This window comes from Topomyia yanbarensis, chromosome 1 (assembly GCF_030247195.1).
Source record: "Topomyia yanbarensis strain Yona2022 chromosome 1, ASM3024719v1, whole genome shotgun sequence".
Lineage (NCBI taxonomy): Eukaryota > Metazoa > Arthropoda > Insecta > Diptera > Culicidae > Topomyia > Topomyia yanbarensis.
Window position 1 is genome coordinate 19,783,652 of NC_080670.1, and position 22,223 is coordinate 19,805,874.

The 22,223-nt window shown below is 39.0% G+C and overlaps 1 protein-coding gene across 6 annotated transcripts in view; it reads left to right on the forward strand.

Annotated features, from left to right (window-relative positions):
- LOC131677054 (uncharacterized) overlaps window positions 1-14,355 on the forward strand; it is a 376,540-nt gene extending 362,185 nt beyond the window's left edge. For all 6 annotated transcript variants that reach the window (XM_058956582.1, XM_058956585.1, XM_058956583.1 and 3 more), the window contains 2 exons: window positions 1,229-2,248; window positions 14,075-14,355. In XM_058956582.1, coding sequence (XP_058812565.1) covers window positions 1,229-2,121 — 893 coding nt within the window. In that variant the 3' untranslated portion in view covers window positions 2,122-2,248; window positions 14,075-14,355. The remainder of the gene's footprint in view (window positions 1-1,228; window positions 2,249-14,074) is intronic.
- The last annotated feature ends 7,868 nt before the right edge of the window (window positions 14,356-22,223 follow it).

Below are 22,223 nucleotides of genomic sequence, written 5' to 3' on the forward strand. Positions count from 1 at the left end.
AATTCCTGAAAAATTTGAAAATCCTGGGAAGTTTCATTTTTTTCCGATTTTTGAAACTTTATTTCCCTCTTTAAAAATTGGCATTGGAAACTTGGAATTTAAAATTTAGAATTTCTAAATATTTTTAAAAGATTCAAAATTATTAAAGCATGTGATACTTATAAAAATTGGGAAATTTTTAGTTTTTGAATTTTCTATGATTATTAAAACTTATGAAGATTTAATTTTTTAATAATTTTAACATTTAAAATTTAAAAAAAATTGAAATTTTTGAAATGATTGAAATTGTAATTTTTAAAAACCTTAAAATTCTTAAAATTTTTAAAAATTCTGAAATTTTTGAAACATTCTCTCTCTCTCTTTGAAATTTGAGATTGGAAATTGGCCTTTAAAATTTAATATTATCATTTGGCATTTTTTAAAATGGAAATTTTTGGTTTTTAAATTTTAATGCTTATTTTTTATTTTTTTTTTATTTTTATTTTAGTGTTTTTAATTTTTATATTATCTAAAATCATTCAAATTTTGAAAGCTTTTGGTATTTTATTTTTTTTAATTGTTGAGATTTTCAGAATTTGAAAAATTTTCAAATACATAAAATATCAAAATTTAAAGAATAAATTTAAAATTCTCGATATTTGAAAATATGCTAATTTTTCTTATCACCCTAGTGTTCATATTACGCCTGGTACTTAATTTTTATTCAATTTAGGATGCGCTGTGCTCTTTTCTTAATAGGTTCCGTCAAGTTTTTTTACATATGGCAACACTGAATATCATAATATTCACATCTCTCTTCATTCCCAAATGTATATATTTTTTACATTATTATGATGCATCATAATGCGGATTATTTCTCGAATCAATTTAATTATAGGCATCTCATATAATTTATTCGGTCATCGCCTACTTCATATATTCTGTTACAGAGCAAACTTACCTCATTATTTCTATTGTTCCTTTTGTTTACACTCCATACAACGCCCTGTTTATTTGGTTAAGTAGAGGATTTTAAAAACCAAAGCTAGTCAAATGGTACATTGCAATGTTTTCAATATCTGTCATTTCACTAAATTACAAAGTTAAACAATTATGGAGTCAATCTAAAAATAATCAACCATCCATTGATTGCCGTATTATCAGTATTGTTACAGCTAATCATAATAACAGAGTTCTTTTTCTTCCCCTAAAAAACTTCACACAAAAAACCAATAAAACCTACCAACAGCTAAAGTCGAAATCAAGTCCTACTTCATGCTGGAAAACGGCACCGACCAGCTGGCGGAGGACGACGAGAACATTTCGGTGACTCGAACCAACTCGACCATCCGGTCCCGGTCTAGCTCACGGTCCCGGTCCGCATCTCGGTCACTCCATGCCGATACCCCACGTGACGATGGCGTGCTCAATCTGGACACTAAAGCGATCAAAGCACCGAGTGCCGATGAACGGATATCTTACGACAAAAGTAGTGCAGAGTCCGTGGAGCTCAAGTCGCGGCTGGAAGAAGTGTACCATAGCAGTGTCGAGCAGCAGAACAGTAGAAGTAGGAAGAGGTTTTGTCCGGCCGAAGATATTGACCGTCGTTCACCGCAAAAGGCACACGCGGACAATGGCTACCAGACCAGCTTGGAAGCATTCCGAGGTGGAAAAATTAGGAAAATTTCACACAAAGAAGAGTCAGTGATAGACCCCTACGATAACAAGGACAAACCGGGATCGCTATCAAAGAGCTACATGGATCAGTTGGATATGTTGAAGAATACCCAAAAATACGGTCTGGATCAGAGTAACTTTTCGCTACCGTTACCAATTCCCCATCACCTACCAGACAGCGTAAGCCGGATCATATATTCGGCCGATTTCCTACCCTATCTGCTTCCAACGTACCATTCAACAGGAAGTGAACCTAGCCTCCCCATGTTCCCGAACCATGTCGTTGGATACCCGGACCAACGGCTTTTCACGGTTTTCGACGATTCCTATCGGAAGGAAGCATCCAAGGTCCCAGTTGCATCCACTTCGCCGAGAGCTTCGCAGCCCAAGGTAACCCAGTTCTATCCACAGCGGGTCGATTCACGCTTACCGCCAAGTCAGACCTCCGTTGCATCGATACAGTAACCGTGCCCGCGCCGAATGCACCAGTTTGCGGCAGCCGTATCGTGGACGGTCGCCATCTGATTAGGATTTGCAGTTGGAACGGGTCGTTTTATGTGGCGCCGCAGCTGTGCCGTGCTGTTCGATGGAGGTAAGTTTGAAACTATTTTTTTTATTGCTATGCCATTAATCGTTCCGCAATCATGTTACGAAGCCACGGTTGGACAAATCTTGAGCGTTTTTTCAAAAAGACATATCTGCAATGAGTTACTCTCTTTGTTTACTTTCTCTTTCGATTTTTACGGCGTCACTATAACACTTTTTTCTTATTTTACAGTACAAATTAACTAGCATATTATGCAAAGAGTTGAGGGATAAATGTTAAAGTGACCGAATTATTGACATAAAAGAAAATAAACAAAGAGAGTAACTCATTGCAGATGTCTTTTTGAAAAAAAAAAAACATTTAAGAAATGTGAACAATAAATAGGGTAGCTGGCGAGTTGATTGCCAAACCCCCGAACATAGGGCTAAAAACATTACTAGCTCGAAGAAAGTGAATGTTAATGACCCTAAAGTTGAAACCTTTATAATCGGAACAAAAAAATCTACTGAGTTGTTCAAAGTTATCATGACCTACCCTTACAGGTTTCCTCATTCAATCTTATCTCAAACACACATCCGTAACAGTACCGGGTAGATACAGAACATGTGTTCTGTATCTACTTGTTGTAATCATCAAAAAGTCAGTGTTGCCGTTTTGACTGATCGCTTGAAATGTTATCAAAAATGGCAGTAGCAATAAATACAAGAAAAAATGTGCAATTTCTCTAATGTGGTGCACAATAAAATGCTCCTCGTTCATATTAGGAATGCATTTTTTGTTCATTTGCTTACAAACAACGTCCTTATGTTGATTACGTTAATATTACGTCATGTCACCATCTTGGATGAAACAGACGCTCAAACACAATACAGGTGGGATGAAGGTCAACTGAGCGATCGTACGATTCGGGCAACCTGGTGATTATTTCCAATACGAGTCTTATATAATTTCCACGCCCCCAGAATCGTCACGATTTTATAGCGATCATGTGCTGCATTGCCAAACGATCCAACTCATAGTAGTTAACCGAAAAAAAGCCTATTCGCCGGCAATAGGTTAGCGTGGACCATGCGCAGAGTTTTCTAACAACCATGAGATTAGCAACACCACTATCATAAAAATGTACCAGCTTCACAAAGCGACAAACCATCAAAGAGTAGGATTACCGCATATTGAACTTTACCGCCAACCAGACAAGAGCATTGACATACGGATTGCCTTTGAGGAACCTAGCAGGTGATAAGAGAGACTACGACGACGACGACGACGACGACTGGCAGGAAGCGGGGGCGGTTGATTCTGTCTGCACTAGGAAATCATAATGCCGACGAACAACAATAATTTCCTACTTTACTGCATCGGCTCGCAAAAAAAGTAGCCCCGCACCGTCCCCATTTTTGTGGTATCGATTCCGCACGAATCATTCGAAGGTCTTCTCCTGGGTGGATGCAGCAGCAAATGCGATAGTTTCTGTACAAGACGCGCTAAATGCGACTTTATGGGTGATCGTAAAATTGGTCGTAAACCCGCAAGCATATCTCTTTCCACTAAAGTGCTGTTTTGCTAAATGTGTATTGAAGCGACTGCTGCTGCTGCTGCTGCTGAAACTCGACGGACGGATCTTAGTGGAATGAGTTTTTTTTTCTTGTTTGGAAGTGCGTTTTCTACTCAAAGCACTATCCGACAAAGATCCCACAAATAAGCGAAACAAAATGGAAAACATCTTATAGTGAAGCTAATTTGAGACGAGAAATACTTTGTAAAATGAGTTGCTTTTTATGAGTTTTTAGTCAAAACGCAAAAATAAACCTCACCCACTTTAGGGACGACATGTGCTGCTTTCGAGGTTATGTTGTTTTACAAATCCTTTGAATAAAACACGTCGCACTGAAATGAGCTGCCAGTGACTTTTCCATTCACGCCGGATACTCATTAAAAATGAATTGCAATCCACATTGGAATGCAAGTGCGGACGCAGAGGGCTGATCAACTGTGACTGATTGGTGAAACATTAGCGAGTATGCGGAAATCGCCCACATTCGGCAAACGGTAAATGGGTGTTGCAAGTCAACACTCGGCATCCCACCCGTTTTGGTTAGTTGGTTAACTATGAAGCAGAAACAGACCAGTAACTCTATGCATATTTTGTGTATAAATTTTAAATACTAGAATGGCACTTTTGCTCTGAATGTGTCACCGAATCGGGATTATTTTGTTTCGAGCTGGAATTTCATAACACGGTGATTGATTTGTGATTAAACATAAATGTAAATGGTAAACATATAATGCGTGCTTATTAGAGGACAGCCTGACGCTAGTTTGGCGTCAAAACTATTGGCAGGACCGAGCGAATGCTGCCACTATTAATAAATAATAATGATTTGAGTTTGAATTATATATTAGTCATTTAGTGGAACGGTTACGAGCGGAATTGCACCGAGGACGCACATAAAACCTACAACCGTAAAAATGCTGAATCAAAATTTCTCAAACAGGCCACCCAAATTAGGTGAAATTGTAACTAGAGGTGTGCACCACCGCGCCCCCGATTTCGAAATCGAACGCTACCTTGGCGACCTTTGTCAGAATATGAAAAGTTGGGGTTCTAGCGAATTTTTATCTCTATTATTCTCTATTATTCAATCAATTTTTATTTATTGATGCGTTGCATATAAAATTCAGAAACATTAGCTTTTTTGACATTCACATTTAGATAACTCATATTTCATCAAATGCTCCTATACCCCAATTTCCTGTATTATTCCTGAAATGAAACATTTACCATGTGATTTCTGAAAATTTCCACACAGAAAATAGTAGCCCAATTGATATTTTTTTGAGGAATTCCATGAGAAATCGGCCGACTGCAAAATATAACAATCGCCAATCGAACGAAACGTTGCAGTCGTGTAGTTTATGAATTTGCACGGTTTTCTCCTACAATAGGGATCTTTAATTTGGAAAAATTGTGTCAGTTTTACATAGGTATTGATAGCGGGTGTCCTTACGAGCACACTCATATCATTTTTAAACTTTAATTATTCTTTTCTGATTTTTAAATTAAAAAAATTCAAATTAAATTCATCCAACAAAGTGACAGTTGTCCTGCTAAATGACGTATCTGCAAATATCTCGTTCGCCTCATTGTTAACCGGGACAGCACCCCACTCAGCATGATCTGGTACTTTTGCTATCCGCTAGCAGGCTGCCATCCCAAGTTTCATATGCAAACTATGGTAGATCTGATAAGGCAACCTATAGAATCGTGCAAGTCGCATGGGCTTGGATGTGTTATTGTCCTAAAAGGAAACAAACTAAAAAATGTTTTTTTCAATAGTTTCGGGCCTACAAATTGAAAAAGGACTAAGATTTTAACTCACGGTACTATTCTGCATCAGGATATGCCTTAACCCGCACACCCCTAAAGATCCCTATTGTAATATTTTGATACAAGAGCAATTTTTTAAAAGGGCATAGACGTTTCAGCGTGCATCACTTTCAATTTTGTTTGTTCGAAAACTGTATTTTAAACAGCAAAACTATCGTGTAACTAGAAATGAACATTTCTGTATGAAAAAGTATACCTACACGGAAAAAAAAACGTTGAGTCATTTTTCACAAAAACAAAAATTTATGTTAAAAATTTAAATTCCAAGGAAACCCTTTTTTATTTTATATATTTCGTCAACGAAAATCTAAAGAGAAAAGAAACATTTTAAATGTGATTGAATGATGGAGAACCTTTCGGTAAAGCAGTTTTTCTAACGATAACTTTATTCATGTTTTAAATTTTTAAATGAATAATACAAATTGGCTCGCAAAACTGTACTTTTATTACAGGACAAAAACCTTCCAAAAGTCGATAGTTGTTAAGTTGTTTGGAATTTTACTCCAACAAACACAATTAATTTGTGTAATATAATGTTTATCATTTCGAAGACGTAAAAGAAACTTTTTTAGCGTATTTGGATCATGGAGAAACTTTCAATAAAAAAGTTTTCCTAACAACAACTTTTGACATATTTTTATAATCCATAGAGCAAAAGAGGGTCAAACAGGTATGGGTGTACAATAGGTATAGAAGATTAGCTTTGCTGTGTTATTGCAGAGGTCGCTCGTGTTGCGGTGAATTAGATACATGGAAGACAACATCGTTGACAACTGTTTTTATAGAGGTTTTAACCTAAAGGTCATTCGCCTCTTCGGGTTAGAAAAATCTATTATGAAAAATTTCTAACCCTATGTGCGGGGTCGGGACTCGTACCCAGGTGCGCTGCGTACAAGGCAATCGATTTACCAACTACGCTACGCCCACCCCTATTGACAACTGTCATTTCGGCTGTTACCGTGGATCAGCTGTATTCTTCTTATAATTCAAGATTAAAGTTAAACCAGGTTTTGCATTTAGGGAAGATGTCAAATACGGAAATCGACATCGAAATCGAAAATCGACATCATCGACAGCAGTTATTATTATGTAAAAAAGTCCGGAGAACCCATTGAAGATAGTTAGAAGCACCGCACGAAAATTGTGCAATTCTTCTCATGACGCAGGAATCAGGAATCAGTAGCGTCTGGCTCAAATGGCACGTTCCCCATGTTGGTCGGAGATTTGTGCCTTGCCAAGAATCGTCTTTTCATCATTTCCTGATGGGAAGGATTTGAGAAGTGGTAAGGTTAGGGGTAAGGAAAATAACGACACAGAACAATTAAAACAGAGCATTCTGCACCCCCGGAGGGATACTGAACGATTTTCTAATGCTACAATAGCAGGAATTAAACCACAGACTAACAGACATAACACTCGAAAACAATTCTTCGCCCGCTTTGACAGTCATTTTAAATATATTTTAGTTGAGACTGTGGCCGCATTTGAGATTATGGCACCACTGATATATGCGCAAGTTAACGGGGGATAGACCACTAGTGACAAATTGTTCCTGAGCCTGAGGGATAACCCTTTAGCCAATGAGTGTTTGAGACCGTGTATAAAAGGTGGACGTTCCAACAAAATTCGCGGATAGATATTTTTTAAGGGATTTCCTCATAGTGTTATGTCTGTTATTCTGTGATGAAACTTCCAACCCCCGGAGGGATTTAGAATTTTTATTTAAGCAGTGAGCGGATAAATCAACACCTCCGAGGGGATATTGAGACAACAGAACAACAACGCCCCCGAAGAGATATTGTCAATTGATATTGATATTTGATTTATTGGCAGTTGCATGTCATATGATATGATGTTCCGCAATCGGATTCACAAAGATCACAGAATGCAGCAAATTCTTTGACATTTTCGGACTCACATCCGGCAGAAAAGTTTTTGTTTGAACGCAAGTTTGAAAACAACGACAATGGTTGGCATGTTCGGATGCAGCCGAAGAGCGAATCTTGTGCTTTATCCAACTTATCGACAGTGGCAGAACTGGTTCTGGACCAACGAAAGTCAGTCGCAGCGCCAGCTCTAGCCAATTCGTCCGCCCATTCATTTCCAGTAATACCGAAATGACCGGGTACCCATAGAAGGTAGATAGCATTTGAAATGCTAAGTTCTTCGAGTTTTTTTTTATAATTCGTTTATTTGGCACGGCTCAAGGCGTTAGCTTCACGGAGCCGTGGGTCTTTTATATATTTACATGATGCAAACAATAAAAATAATAAACAATTAATGCTATGATCAATCTCGTACGCGCGACTTCCGTTTTCGTGTCGGGGAAATATTTGCATCCACGTCAACTATATCATGGGGGTCATTTGTATCTCTGTCGTCTTCGCACATGTCCGGGTCATCATCGGAGTTACTGCCTTGATGATCGCGATCAGGTATTGTTCCTAACTTCTTTCCCTTTCGGGTCACGAGCGTGAACCCTCCGTCATTGCTAGTAGCTCCCTCATTGCTGGAATTAGCTGTTGAGTTTGTGGTACTTGACGCGGCTTTCGCAGTTGTCATTATTGCTTGAACAGCAGCCACAAATTTGGCAACCGTTTGTGGCTCAGGGAATGCTATTGGAGACTGAGTGTTGGTATTTCTTTGTGTAGATGAGCTTTTCTTAGCGGTTTCTGGACAGGATTGTCCGTAATGTGCCGTTTGTTCACAGAACTGGCACGTGTTAGTTTGTCCTTGATATGTACATAGAGTTCGCTGTATAATGGTATCACCCCCTTCTGTTGTGTACTGCAGGGTAAGGTAGGAGGGAATGGGTTGGTCTACCCGCATTCTCACCACAAAAACACCATTTGAAATACCTGGAAAGTAGTTCCTCCACGTATCCTCCGTAATGGATTCCACTTCTCCGAAATACAACATGAATCTTTTAATGGCCACTTTGCAAGTACGTGGTGCCAAATCATGTAATTTAACTTACACATTTCCATTATCCATATACACAGGGATCTTGATTTTAGCGTTGTCACAATCCAGCACGTATTTCAAGTTGTTTTGCGAAATGAATCTGTTTTCCTGGGCGAATTTGTTGAACGTTACCAGCACCGGCTTGTCTGACGTGCTCCAACTGGATGAAACTGACGTCTGAAAACCGAAGCTGCATTTTCTCCTTCAGCAAATGTTCCACATCACCAATACTCGGTCTTATGCGGAAAGACCGGAAGTCAATAGCCACCGTGTTAGCCCGAAGAATCACATTTTGTTGTCGAGACTCAGTCATCTTGATAACGGTAACGGTTCCCTTTGTTCTTCAGACAAAGCACACAAGAAAAAAGCAACTGCTTGCGCTGGCTTGGGTAGCAGCAGAGAGCACACTGGTATTGTGACTGATGCCTTTGGTGGTTGAGAATAGACTCAAGTTCTTCGATTTGAATTAGACATGCGATTACTAATTTCGATATAGAATCTGCCGAACTAAATACTTTTAGGGCAGTCTGGCTGGCAGAGCAAAAATAGATTATTTTTCCGCAAATTCCCTGTTGAAGTGCTGATTGTACGCCGCATAGAATCGCAAAGATTTCTACTTGAAATACGGTACAGTATCTACCAAGCGAATGAGATTGGTTCAATCTCATTTCAGAACAATGCACTTCTGCACCGGCTCGACCCTCCAATAAAGAACCGTCAGTATAACAAACTACGTATCCTTCAAGTTGTCGCTCCATCCAGCCAGACAGCCATTCCTCGCGAAGAAGAATTCTCACATTGAAAGTTCTAAAAGGAAAACTACATGTGAGTGTAAGGTCACTGGGAGCAAGTGTATACTAATCCCAAGTAATCATTTGGGGCCACAGTCTTGTGTAGCTAGTTGCACGATCTATTAGGTTACTGTTCCAGAGCCCAGTAACCTTGTGACGGTATGCACAAGAAAGTGCTTCTTGTTTCAGAAACACATGTAGTGGTTTTATGTTCAAGAGTGCCTCTAGAGCAGCAGTATGTGTTGTCGAGAACGCACCAGTCATTACCATCAAGATCCTCTTCTGAAGATGGTTTAGCTTTGATTGGATTGTCATGACTTCTTCCTTCTGCCACCAAACAAGCACCCGTATGCCAGTATTGGTCTAGCAATTGTTGTGTAGATCTACTGAATGTACTTGGGTTTGAGTCTCCAAGATTTGCCGAAAACCCGTCTACATTGGCCGAAATCCATGCAAGCTTTCTTGGTCCTGAACTCGATGTGAGCTGTCCAATTAAGCACCATTGATGTTTTATTTGGATTAACTGATAGTCCAACATGAAGACAGTATTGCTCAACAACACATAAAGCTTGTTGCATCAAATCAAAAAGTGTGTTAATGCAAATACCGGTGATCATTATATGATAATCATCGGCGAAACCATACGTCGGAAACCCAAGCTCATTAAGTTTCCTCAACAAGCCATCGGCGACAAGGTGCCATAGAAGTGGTGACAGCACACCACCACCTCAACATCCGCAGACACTCAGTTTCCTTATCTCTACTTGTCTTAACGATGAGCACAGATGTCGGTTGCTGAGCAATGTGTGTATCCAGTTCGTGATATATGAAGGTACTCCATGACTTTGTGCTGCTTCCAAAATGGATTCGAAAGACACGTTATCAAAAGCACCTTCAATATCGAGAAAAACTCCTAAACTTGATTGCTTTTGTGAAAAAGCTTTTTCAATGTTGTAGACATCATTGTGTCACAGGATGGTAGTAGACTTCCCTCGCTGATACGCATGTTGCATTGCATGCAGCGGGTTCTCACCCAAGCTAACATCCCGAATGTAGTGGTCGATTAAACATTTGATTTGAGAAGGAAGTGGGTCAGACTGATCGGTCTAAAGCTCTTTGCCTCCTCATAAGACCCGCGGCTAGCTTTGGGAATGAATTTGACAGTTATTTCCCACCACGCTACTGGAATGTATCCTGTCGTACAAGTAAAAACCTTTTTCGAAATATGCTTTTGATCGATTCGGTTGTCACAATTCTACGAGTAAATGCTCAAGAATCAGAACTACCTGTAAAGAAATCAGGGGCAGTCGTCAGTGATGGCTCCGTACAGCCTGGAAAGTGTGTGTGTCAAAAAGACAGTTGAGTACTCCATCTTCGTCAGACGAGTATTCACCATTAACAGTTCTAATTGAACCGATATTACGATTCCGAAAGTAACTTATTTAATCTACTAGTCGCGTTGAAACTTGAGACATTTGTGCAGAGGATTTTCCAACCACTTCGCTCAGAGGATCGAAGGGCATTTCTGTATGCTTTGCGAGTCAACGTAAATGCCTCCGACCTGTCCCTGCGTCTGCGATTCCAAGCTCTTCTACATAACTACATGAGTCGAACAAGTTCGGTATTCCACCAAGGTGTTCCTCTAGAAGCACGCATAACTCGAAGCGGACAAGCCTCTTGGTATGCTGCTACTATAAGTGAGCTTGTTTTATCCACGACCTCATCTAAGTTACTTGAAAATTCAATCGTCGGAAGATACCCAGGAAACCTAGTCGCCAAGCCCTCTTCGCATAGGTCCGTAGTTCGTAGTGAGACGTTTAAATGATCAAAGACGATGTACTTATGATCAGATAATGACGGTTTGAGCTCACTTGGTACGAGTCAGTTTGCCAACTCATGCATAATACCGTCAGAGCAGAGAGTTATATCTAACACCTCTTCTCTGCCAGCTAGTGCAAATGTTGGGCGTTTTCCTGCCTTAAGAATGTGCAGATTTGTACTACTTACGTATTAATTCGGTGCCTCTCAAATTGATATCTGAGCTGCCCCAAATTATGTGGTGGGCATTTGCCGCACTGTCGATTTTGAGGGGAAACCCATTTCTGCCACAGTATGATACAACCCTTTTGAAATCACCAGAAGGTAAATATACCGAACAATAGACGTATTTCTTGTTTATGTTGTCAACAGTCATATTTACCGTGACAGCACAAATATCGCGAGTTGTGATGTCGGATATAAGACATGCGTCAATAGCACTATTCGCAAGTATACATGCACGAGACATTTCACGTGGATTTGTAATGCCATTTTTGTTGAAAGCTACGAAGACGGGGTTAAGTAACTTTCGAACATAGAAGTTTGGAAACTTTTCCGTCATGTTCAAGGTGGGATAGATTTATAGTTTATGCTAAAGATTAATTTGTGCTACTCTAACCATACTCGATTACAGCACTACACATTTCATCATCAGCACTTGTTGTACAGCAACTAGAAGATACCAAACACGTTGGCTTATAACCGCCTATAGCGAACCCCGAAATGGGTATTAGAGACATGACCATCATTTGAATCCCACGCTTTGCAAGGAAATAAACGTCCACTGTGTCAGATTCGCGTAACACAGCAAGGGTGAGACCCACGACACTCCGTGGCCGACTGGCATATTTTAGTCCTGCCAGCGATTCAGTCCTCGGCACAGAGAAACACCTTGACTTGAGAACTCCTGTTTTCAGTCGCTTCTTACGACATGGGAACAGGAACCCAGTGGATCAATTCTCGGTTGAGATACTTCAACCCACCGGATACCACGCGGCCTCTAGGGAGGTATTGTCCGGAGAAAGATAATAGTCTGTTATCAACCACCTAGTGGACCACGGCCATCCGATTCACCCCAATTCTTCTCATAACTCAAGTGTGAAATGAAATCTGGCCTTTCATTTCAGCAAGATGCTGAATGCGACTGATCAAATGTATAAATTATAGAATAGAGAATCGGTTGAAGATAAATAAAATGACTGCACGAAACATGTGTACCCGTTGTAGCCCAGTTCCCAGAACTCAAGTTTGAAAGCCAATATCAAAAGTAATATTTCTTATTTATGAAAACGCGAGAAATTGATTACAGATGTTCAATTTTACAGATGTTACAGATTCAATTAATCCTAAGTACATTTCGGAAAGAGACTGAACGCAATTTTTTGTTCATAAGACTTACTACTTTTCATCAGCTGCATTCAGTCTTCTTCCGATAAGTACAGCCAGGTCTAACTTCACACTTGAATTATGAGGAGAACCTAGGGTAAACCGGGTATACACGTTCAGTGTGGAAATTCTGGTTACCTTCAATAGATACCCTGGATTATTAAAAAAATACTTTTTATCAGCCTCTTTCTGAAATGTAGGGTAAGCATAACTTCACACTTGTATAAAGGAAAGAATGCGGTAAAACGGTAAAAAAGTTTCGTGCGGTCATTCCAAGTATGTTCAATCGATTCCACGGATTTTTTATATAAGAATCGCTAATTTTTCAGCCTCTTTCACCTGAATTTTTTACATAAGAATTACTATTTTCCATCAGCTGCATTCAGCCTCTTTCCGAGAAATAATGCCAGGCTTCACACTTCATTAATGAGACGAAATAGGGTAAAACGGGCATACACGATTCGTGCGGTCATTCTATCTAACTCCAATCGATTCCTCGGAATTAGGTACATAAAAATTACCATTTTTCATCAGCCGCATTCAGCCCTGTTTCCGAGAAGTATAGCCAGGTTAAACTTCACTCTTGAGTTATGGGTGGAATGTGGGGTAAAACGGGTACACATGTTTTGTCCGGTTATTCTAACTATCTTCAATCGCTTCCGATTTTTTACATAAGAAGTACTGCTTTTCATCAGCCAAATGAAGCCACTTTCCGAGAGACACAGCCTGAATTATCTTCACACTTGGGATATGGAAAGAGCTGGGGTGAAACAGGTGAGCACGTTTCGTGCCATCATTCTAATTATCGTCAATCGATTCCCCAGAATTTTTTGCATTGGTTTACATATTTGCAATTCCGAAATGTCTTACTTTAAATTTGAGTTCTGGAAGGAATTAGGGTAAAACGAGTTCACATGCTTCGGGCGGTCAGTCTAACTATATTTAAACGATAACCTGGACTTTTATACATAAGAATTACCAATTATCTTTTTATCTGCCGCGTATAGCCATTTACCGAAATAAAAAGCCAGAATTTATTTCAAATTTTAGTTTTGTGAATTGGGGCAAAAAAGGTACGATTGCATATCGTGCGGTCGTTCTAAATAGTATCAATTAACTTTTCAGACCTTTTTGCATAAAAGACACCTTTCCTGGCAAACGTCATCCAGCCTTTTCAAAAAAAAGTTTTGGGTCCATTTTTTCCCACTGTGCGATGTATACAAGCTGAGGAAAATATGCTGAACTACTGTATAATTTTGGTTCTATTTCGATAACTATAGAGGATTTACCAATCAATCTAAAGTGTCGTAATAATTTTCGACTGACCCTTTTCCAGTAGGAGAAAACGAGGCTCAACATTGAATATCGTACACCCATAAAGATTATGAAAACGAAGAGGTCATAAAGAAAACGTCATACTAAAGTACAGTTAGATACTATCGTATTTATGGGTTTTCAATGACTCCTTGAAATTTATCCAATCAGCTATCTATATCGCCTAATAACTCAGTCTTATGTTCACAGGTTTCGCAACTTACGCTTGGTTTACCTCTCATTCCTCGCCATATGGTCACCTTGGTTCTTGGCCGCTCGTCGTGGATCGGATTCTCGAATGTTGGATTGACGCAATTGCTCGAATCCAAACGAATATTCGTGACCACCGAAGAAGAACCATCACCTCAACGCATTATTTAGAGTTTCTTTTTATTGATTAGATTGTAACCCCGTTCTTGTTTTGGTTTTAAATGTGAACTCATTTTCTGTGATTGAAATACGGATTGAACTCACGCGTTTCTGAACAATTAGCGTGAATATGCAAAAAAAAGAATGGCAGATGTAGAAACTACGATCGAAGTTGTTTGAACTGTGATATTAAATGAAAAATGTCAACGTGGGCTTGAGCGAAGGTTTTATGATATATGGTAGGCCCGAAAAATGATGTATTAGTCCTCCGTTTGAGCATGTGATGTTTATTAGATTGCCCGGTCGGAATTAAAATTTAAACACAAGCAAAACTAGTGATCGTTGCTGGTAGGTTGACGAGAAGCCCACTGATGTTCTAAAGATATGTGTTAGATTATCACTACGCCCAACTTGATTTCTTTCCCTTCCTTCGTGCTGCTCTGTTCTACAGCACATCTTTTGAGATTCGAGGCAAACCCTATCAGCGATCTAAAGCTAATCTGTTTTCAATCTGTCGAAGTGTTGCCGTATTTTGCATGGAACAGATAGCCATATTTAATTAGAGAATAATTTTATTTCAAAAAATGTGCACCTTCCTTCGCCGTTCTGTTTTCCTTAGAAGTCGAACTATTTTTCTGTTTTATTAAGTTTTTTATTGCATCAATGATCCACTTGTTGAAATGTTCAAACTTATGTTTGTTCCCAATAGTAAACGGCAAACAAGTGTTATCTTAGTTATACAAAACCAACGTTTAACGTTAACAGTGTAGGTAAATTGCGATGTTTTATGCTAAACAACAATTGGATCCGTTTCAAGTTCACTTGGAAACGATCGGAAACATCTCCCATGGTTGGTGTTTTTAGCAATTGAAATGTGATATTGATGTAGTAATTTGCTGTACTTTCGACACTCTCCGGCTTGAATGGAAGACCGAACAAACGAATGATCAATTAAGTTATTTAATAAAGGACTTACCGCTTGAAGGAAGCTAATTACTGGATTCATTACTTGAAGCTTGATAATACTCTCTAGCGATAAAACATATAAACAAACCCAATCTCCTCAATTGAATTTATAATCGCTTTTATTCACAAAAAAAAGCGAACAAAATTGAGCAAAATAGTTGTCAAAATTGCATTTGCACCCCAAAAATCAGTAGCTAAGTCCAGAAGTAAAACAATGTCAAATAGCAAACAATACACCATTTCAAATTTCACTGTACAGTCAGAGCACAGGATTGCTGAACTTAAATCTGAAGGAACACGAAGATGAATGTAAATATTGATCCTTTCTTCCTGTTCTCTTGTTTCACAACCCTCGCCCCACGTGTGTGTGTAATTTAAACTAAACCAAGCTAAGCAGTAAAACAATAGTAATAAATAAACAAAGAATGGTGCAAACACAAACACAGGAATGTAGCAAATCAAAACTGAGAATTTAAAGAGCAGGTTACTTAAGATGTGACAACAGTAGATAAAGAAAGCTGCAATTCAGTTTTGAACACAAGTTGATTCAACAGTAGAAACTAAGTTAACACTGTACATTAGTGTGTTTATAAAACCGATGAGAAATAAAATTCTGTTTTTTTTCCGATGCGCCCCATAGCCAGGAGAAATGTTAGCGCCGTTTCATTCTTTTTAAAATTGCTAGGAAACCTAAGATTTTGCATCTCGATGTGAGGAGGCGCAAAGTGCACTACGTACTGGTAATGTCGAATGGAACCTATCCGTTCGTTAATAAGTAACAATTGCAACGATAGTGATTAATTTTGGCAAATAAACATAATGATGCTAAGTTAGTGATTGATAGCAAAAAAAAAACAACAATGATGATGATGAAAATAAATTATTATTTTGAATCAAGTTTTGATGGTTTACATATTTGCAAATCCGAATAAGTCCGAGGTAGTCTGTTCGCTGCAACTAATGTTATGGTAAGTAGTTCTTGGCTCTGACCCATCGTACTTCCAGCACCCAGCAGTAACGCCCAAAACATTATAACCAAACTCTAAAGTAAGCACTACAAACTGGTGTCCTCGGAATTCTGTGATGCACGAGTAGTGCTATCTTGAGACAATTGAACTAACGTGTTATGGTAACTAAGCAGTTTTGGACCCCTAGAGGAAGTAACATCACCGACTAACAGACAACACTCGAAAATAATGCTTCGCCCGCCTTAACGGTCATTTTAAATATATTTGTAGTTGGGACTGCGGCCGCATTTGAAATTATGGTGCCACTGACATATGAACAAACATATGGGGGATAGACCACTAGTGAAAATTTTTTGACCTGACCTGACGGGTAACCCATCAGCAAATGAGTGATTGGGACCGCGAATAAAAGGTGGAGCTAGTGTTCTGGGAAAATTGCCGGTTCGATTTTTTTTGAGGGAATTCCCTCATAGTGTTATGTCTGTTAGTCTGTGGTAACATGTGTACGTCGATAGGTGTTTTTTTATTTTACTTAAATTTGAAATCGACTGTAAATCGTGAATTTTTCTCATTTTTTATCATTTCGCGCCAATTTGGACAGTGTCAAAAATATATTTTGAATACCCTGAATGTAATCGAATCATTTTTGAAACTAAATTTATAGTAAGAAGCAAACGCTTAGCAACGGCATTGCACAGTGGTGTTTATCGCAAAAAACACACGAAAAATTATTCACGCGAAAATGGTCCGGCGTACAGCAATGATGTCTTATAGAATGTTTTATGATCCGCTACAATTTTTTGAAGTATGAAAAATTACAAGGGACAGCCCTATGGGGTTGCACGAACTGTAGACGTAGGACTACACTACTTAATGTAAAATATTGATTATTTAGTACATTTAGAGTAATAATATATCAAATATATTTCTTACGTATAGTTTAAGCACATCCAATCAACATATAGCTATAAATACACAAAAACCGAAATTTATATATTTATATTTCGACTTAGATGCGTTTTTGCAACGGTTTCATTCATAAGCAGGCTTTGTAGTATGTACCTATTAGCAGAATCAAAGTAGGATAGGCTGAGTGGACATGAATCACGTGAAATCGATTAATTGATCGAACGTAAATAATTAACTTGTGCTTTCCATCGATTCGCGTAAATTTGTTGCAAAGAAAGTTTTCGTCTTTGCGCAATGAAAACACAGATTGCTATCATGCAGACTACGCATGAAACCGCCGATAAATTAAATATACACCTACCTACTCATTCGTCTCAAACATTCAACCCAAGCGAACGGTGTTCAGTTGTACAATACTCGAATCAAACAGCTATGTGTACTCACACACAGGTCCGTACCCAAATGGAAGATACGCACAAAGCAAAAAGAGTCAACGCTGATGATAACAGGTAGGGCGAAAGAGACTCATACCACGACGCTATGATTTTGTGTATGGCTCCGCAGTCCAATTCCTAAGCAAAAACAAACCATCCTGCCTCCATCCGACGCTTCGGTCGTCTTGGGACCTTATTCAAAGTCTCAAACGGAACGAAACGCCGGATGAAGACAAAACAGTCTGCTTCCGCTCAAAAACCAGACTGCAAAGCCATACACCTAACCTAAAAATTGGAAACAATCGACTCCAGTTCAAAACATCACAAAATCATACAATCAAATCAAATAAACAATAAAAATACACTTATCTCCAGTAAGTTTGTGTCGATCGATACCGCTCGCACGATGCATCTGGTCGTAGGCAACAGCAGAGTTCGCGAGACTTCTAATATTGCTGCCAGAACTGCTCCGTGCGAGGCAATCGGCTAACTGTGAACTGTTTAGACTGCTTCTGATGGAGTTCCTCCGGCACAATTATGTTCACCAACTCACTTAAAAAATTATATCGAATGAATACGGAATATTTTGTGGACAAAACGACAAGAGCGAAATTTTCACGTCTTTTCTACTCAAGGCCTACTCCTTTTTTCCCCTGTCAACAATATAGAATCAATATAGAAATTCATCAAAAAATTGCACCAAGGATCTTTTGTAGTTCGATCATATTTAATTTTCAAAATGTTGAATAAAAAATCAGATAGCCCACAATCAAAACAATCTGCCCAGGACAACCTTATCCCAGATAAAACAATTAGCAATCAGCCCACAAAGATGCAGTTGGTCCTTCCGTTCCGTTGGATACAATCTTCATTTACAAACACCGACCCATCCACTTACCGACGCCCGATCCATTCCCCGCGACGGAAACTAATTTGAATGCAATTAAGGTTTCCTGTCTCCTGTAACATTGTCATTCCCTTTGAAGTGTGAATCCCCGACAAACTGTGAAGGTGGCTCGGGGTGTGATTCCGATACGTTTACAATTTAACACCTGCTCCATGCCGAACGGGACGCTCTTCCTGCCAGCAGCGCTACCGGTCAAAGAGCCGACGAATCGAAATCTCTATGCAAACAATTTATGCACACCACTTCGGCCGGACACGAGTTGCCTTCAGGAAAGCGCAACGCCTATGCAAATCAACTCGTTGAGTCCCTTCTACACCCGTAGCTCTCTGGGAATGGATTCACTCGTGGACCACTTTTGCCCACATGCGGATTTGATGCGTTTTTCGGAATGGAAACGAACCGGCACCTAATGACGCTGCTTCAAGAAGAACTGGTTGGACTTTAATCTGACGTGCTCGATTTTATTTGAATACCAGCAGCGCACTTCGCAACAGAGGTAAATTAGAAACTGATTTAATGAGGGTTGTAGTTAATGAGAATTTTATTTGTGTTTTATTTCTCGATCAAGAGAATCGTGCAACGGTGTTAAAAGAGTACTTTAATATTTTGCGGACGATGGAATTTTATTAGGTTTTCGTCGATATTCGCAGGAACACTCCTACATTACCCCAACAAGAAATGTGTCAAATATTCGTAACACTTATCAAAAGGGTTGAAAAGTTTCAATTTTTTTAATCAGTTGGTCTATTTAATAAGGTGCGTGTGTGTTAGCTTGACGGAGCCAATTTCTTTGTTTTATAATTTAAATTTCTTAAACAGTGTTTTAAATTTCTTATTACAAGGATTGTTAAACTATTGAACTTGAATTTAAAAGTGTGCGCCACGCCGCCGATTTCAGGTGCATATCGAAGACGCGCCGGCGCCACGCCGGCGTGCTTACTACTGTCTACTGCTTGATACTGTCAACCTCTACTTGGATTATCGCTTGATGTGGATAAATTGGAGAATTCTTCAAAAATTTCGAATCATCCTTTTGCGCAGAAAAAATATAATAGCACTAGATAATTAATGTAACCAAGTTTTCCCGGTTATCTGTATTGACACTTGATACATATTCCTAATTTTCGATTAGGAGAGAAATGGCATTTAGGATGCTCACATCTCCAACGAGCAACGATGTCAACATAAAGTTCTAAATTCATCCCTGACAAGCACTGCGGGCAAATACAATCGAAGTTCATTGTATAAATCCCTCCACTGCTACTGCCTATTAAATACTACGTTGGTGAGGAAGAGGCGGAATGCTAGCGGAACGTTATTTGTTCCACACCCGCATATTGTTTAGGCAGCACTTAACAACGAGAGATGCCTTGGTCGCACAACTGTTTGGATACTGATACCTACGTGGAAGAAATTTGAAAGGATTCGATACACATGCAAACTCGACCGTTCGTCGTACCTACAACTTCATCTCGATGAAGCTCTCAAGAGTGTGTACATTTTGTTTGTTTGATTCGATTTCAAACACTTGTAGTTTCATTCAAGTATCCGATGAGGTGGCGTTATCGTCACGAGCAGCAAAGAGGCATGTGTTGTGTTGCATTCTGTGACCTACGATGTGGGAAAGTACTAGGGTTAAGTACTCCACTGTACCAGTTCATCCTTCTCCGGCAGTTAAATATTGTATGTTTCATAGTGCTTACTGTTCCGTTCAATGCAATTCAATTGGGAAAATGAATTTCGAAATTTGGCGAGAGGATTAAATCGCATTATAAACAACGAGAAGAGTTTTTCGAGAAGATGTGTTGATTGATCATTTCAATAAGTACAGTTTTGATTAAGTCCAGGGTATTTAGCTACAAATTAACGCTGTTGGTATTAACCTGATTGCGTAGGTTAGAATCAGGTACCATTATGAGTGCCCGAAATATTTCGATAATTGAAATCAATGGTTGGTTGGAAAAGAGATTATAACTACTAGAGGGTGCATGTCGTCGTTATTACTGATGGTTTATCATCTCGCTCTTACATATGCTAGGCTCATTAATTTGACACATATTACCCCGGGTACACACATATCAAACTAATAGGATACAACATACTAAAGCGAGACCCCATGTTTCAGTCCATGAATACATGGAGACAGTAGCGCTTTACTCCCTCTAGTAATTATAATCTTTTTTTTGGTTGGTGGTTTTACATTACAAGTATAAAACTAATACACTTAAAAGTGTCAAATGTTCCCACCTTTCTTCCTCCTCATCTTGCACATGTTCGCCTCAAACATCGAACCAAAGCAAACGGTATGGTATGCATCTGAAAAGAACCTCATTCATACAGCTGTACAAATTTCGATTCAAACATCCGTCTGTGTACAGGCGATGACAAATGAAAAGACTGCCGGTATGTGCCAGCGGTTTACTGAGGAGACGAGCACAAAAAGATTTTTTTTTCCAATCGACCACTTTCTTCTTACCTTTCCATTAAATTTGATGTCCCTCAAGGATCCATACTAGACCCCATGCTGTTTTTATTCTACATTAACGATCTCCCCAACAGGGTCAAGCACTTTCGTATTAACGTCCAGCTATATTCCGACTGTACAGCAGGAAAATTTCGAAAAATGAATTGATTGCTGTTCGAAGCTTCACGAAGCACCTTCTCAAGCATACCACATGCAATCGATGAGTTTGACACAATCGCTGCGAACATTTAGGGGTAAAACTTATCTCTGCTCGCACGAAGCGAGCTTCGCATCTAGTTCGCTCTTTACAATGTTCGAAAAAGTTCACATTAACCTTAGAAGCACACATCGTCGAACACGAGGTAAGCTCTTGGCTCGTGGTTTTTGCGTTTTTGGAACATTTCCACAGAGTTTCGAAGCGATATTCGGTGAACACTAGGGTGGGACAAAAAATAGATTCCAGCTCCGAGCAACTTTTTAGGTACCATTTGGGTCCTAGAACAATTGTGCAAATTCTTAGCTCGATCGGTGAAACTATATTTTTGCGCCAACTGTTTAAAGTTTACATGGGATTTTGTATGGGAAAGTTAACTTTAACAAAATAATTCCTCCAGGAGTCGCCCATTACTTCCTAAAAATAAGTCGTTATGTGGCTTGTATAGGAAATTTAACAAAGAAAAAAAGTCTCGAAAACCGCGAAACGATCTGATGATTGAGAAAAAAGTTATTAAGCAGAAACCAATTGATCCTCTGACGATTGATAAAATATTCATTTTTTCTAGCACCACTGCTGTTGGTTGTCCAATTATACGCAATTTTGTTTTAATCCTCTCTTAACGTATCTAAATCGTTTATCTGTACTATTTGGAAACTTCGCAAGGTTTTGAGGGATAAATTGAGGCTTCTTTTGTACATAATAAGAGAAAGTTAAAAAATTTGTATATAATAAAACCGTCAGAAGCAGTGATGCTATGAAAAGTGAAATTTTCATCAATCGTCAGGGCATCAATCGGTTTTTGCTTAATAACTTTTTCCACAAGCATCAGATCGTTTTGCAGTCTTCTAAACTTTGTTTCCTTGGCAAATTTCCTATAAAAATCAGACGTCTGTTTATTTTTAGGAGATAACGGGCGACTCTTGGAAGAATTAATTTGCAAAAGACAATTTTTCCATACGAAATCCCATGTAAACTTTAAACCGTGGGCGCAAAAATATAGTATCACCCATCGAGCTAAAAATTTGCAGAGTTGTTCTGGGAGCTAAATGAGACCCAAAAAGTTACTCGGAGCCAAATTTTATTTTTTTCATATAACCATGTCCCACTCTAGTGAACACATATAAA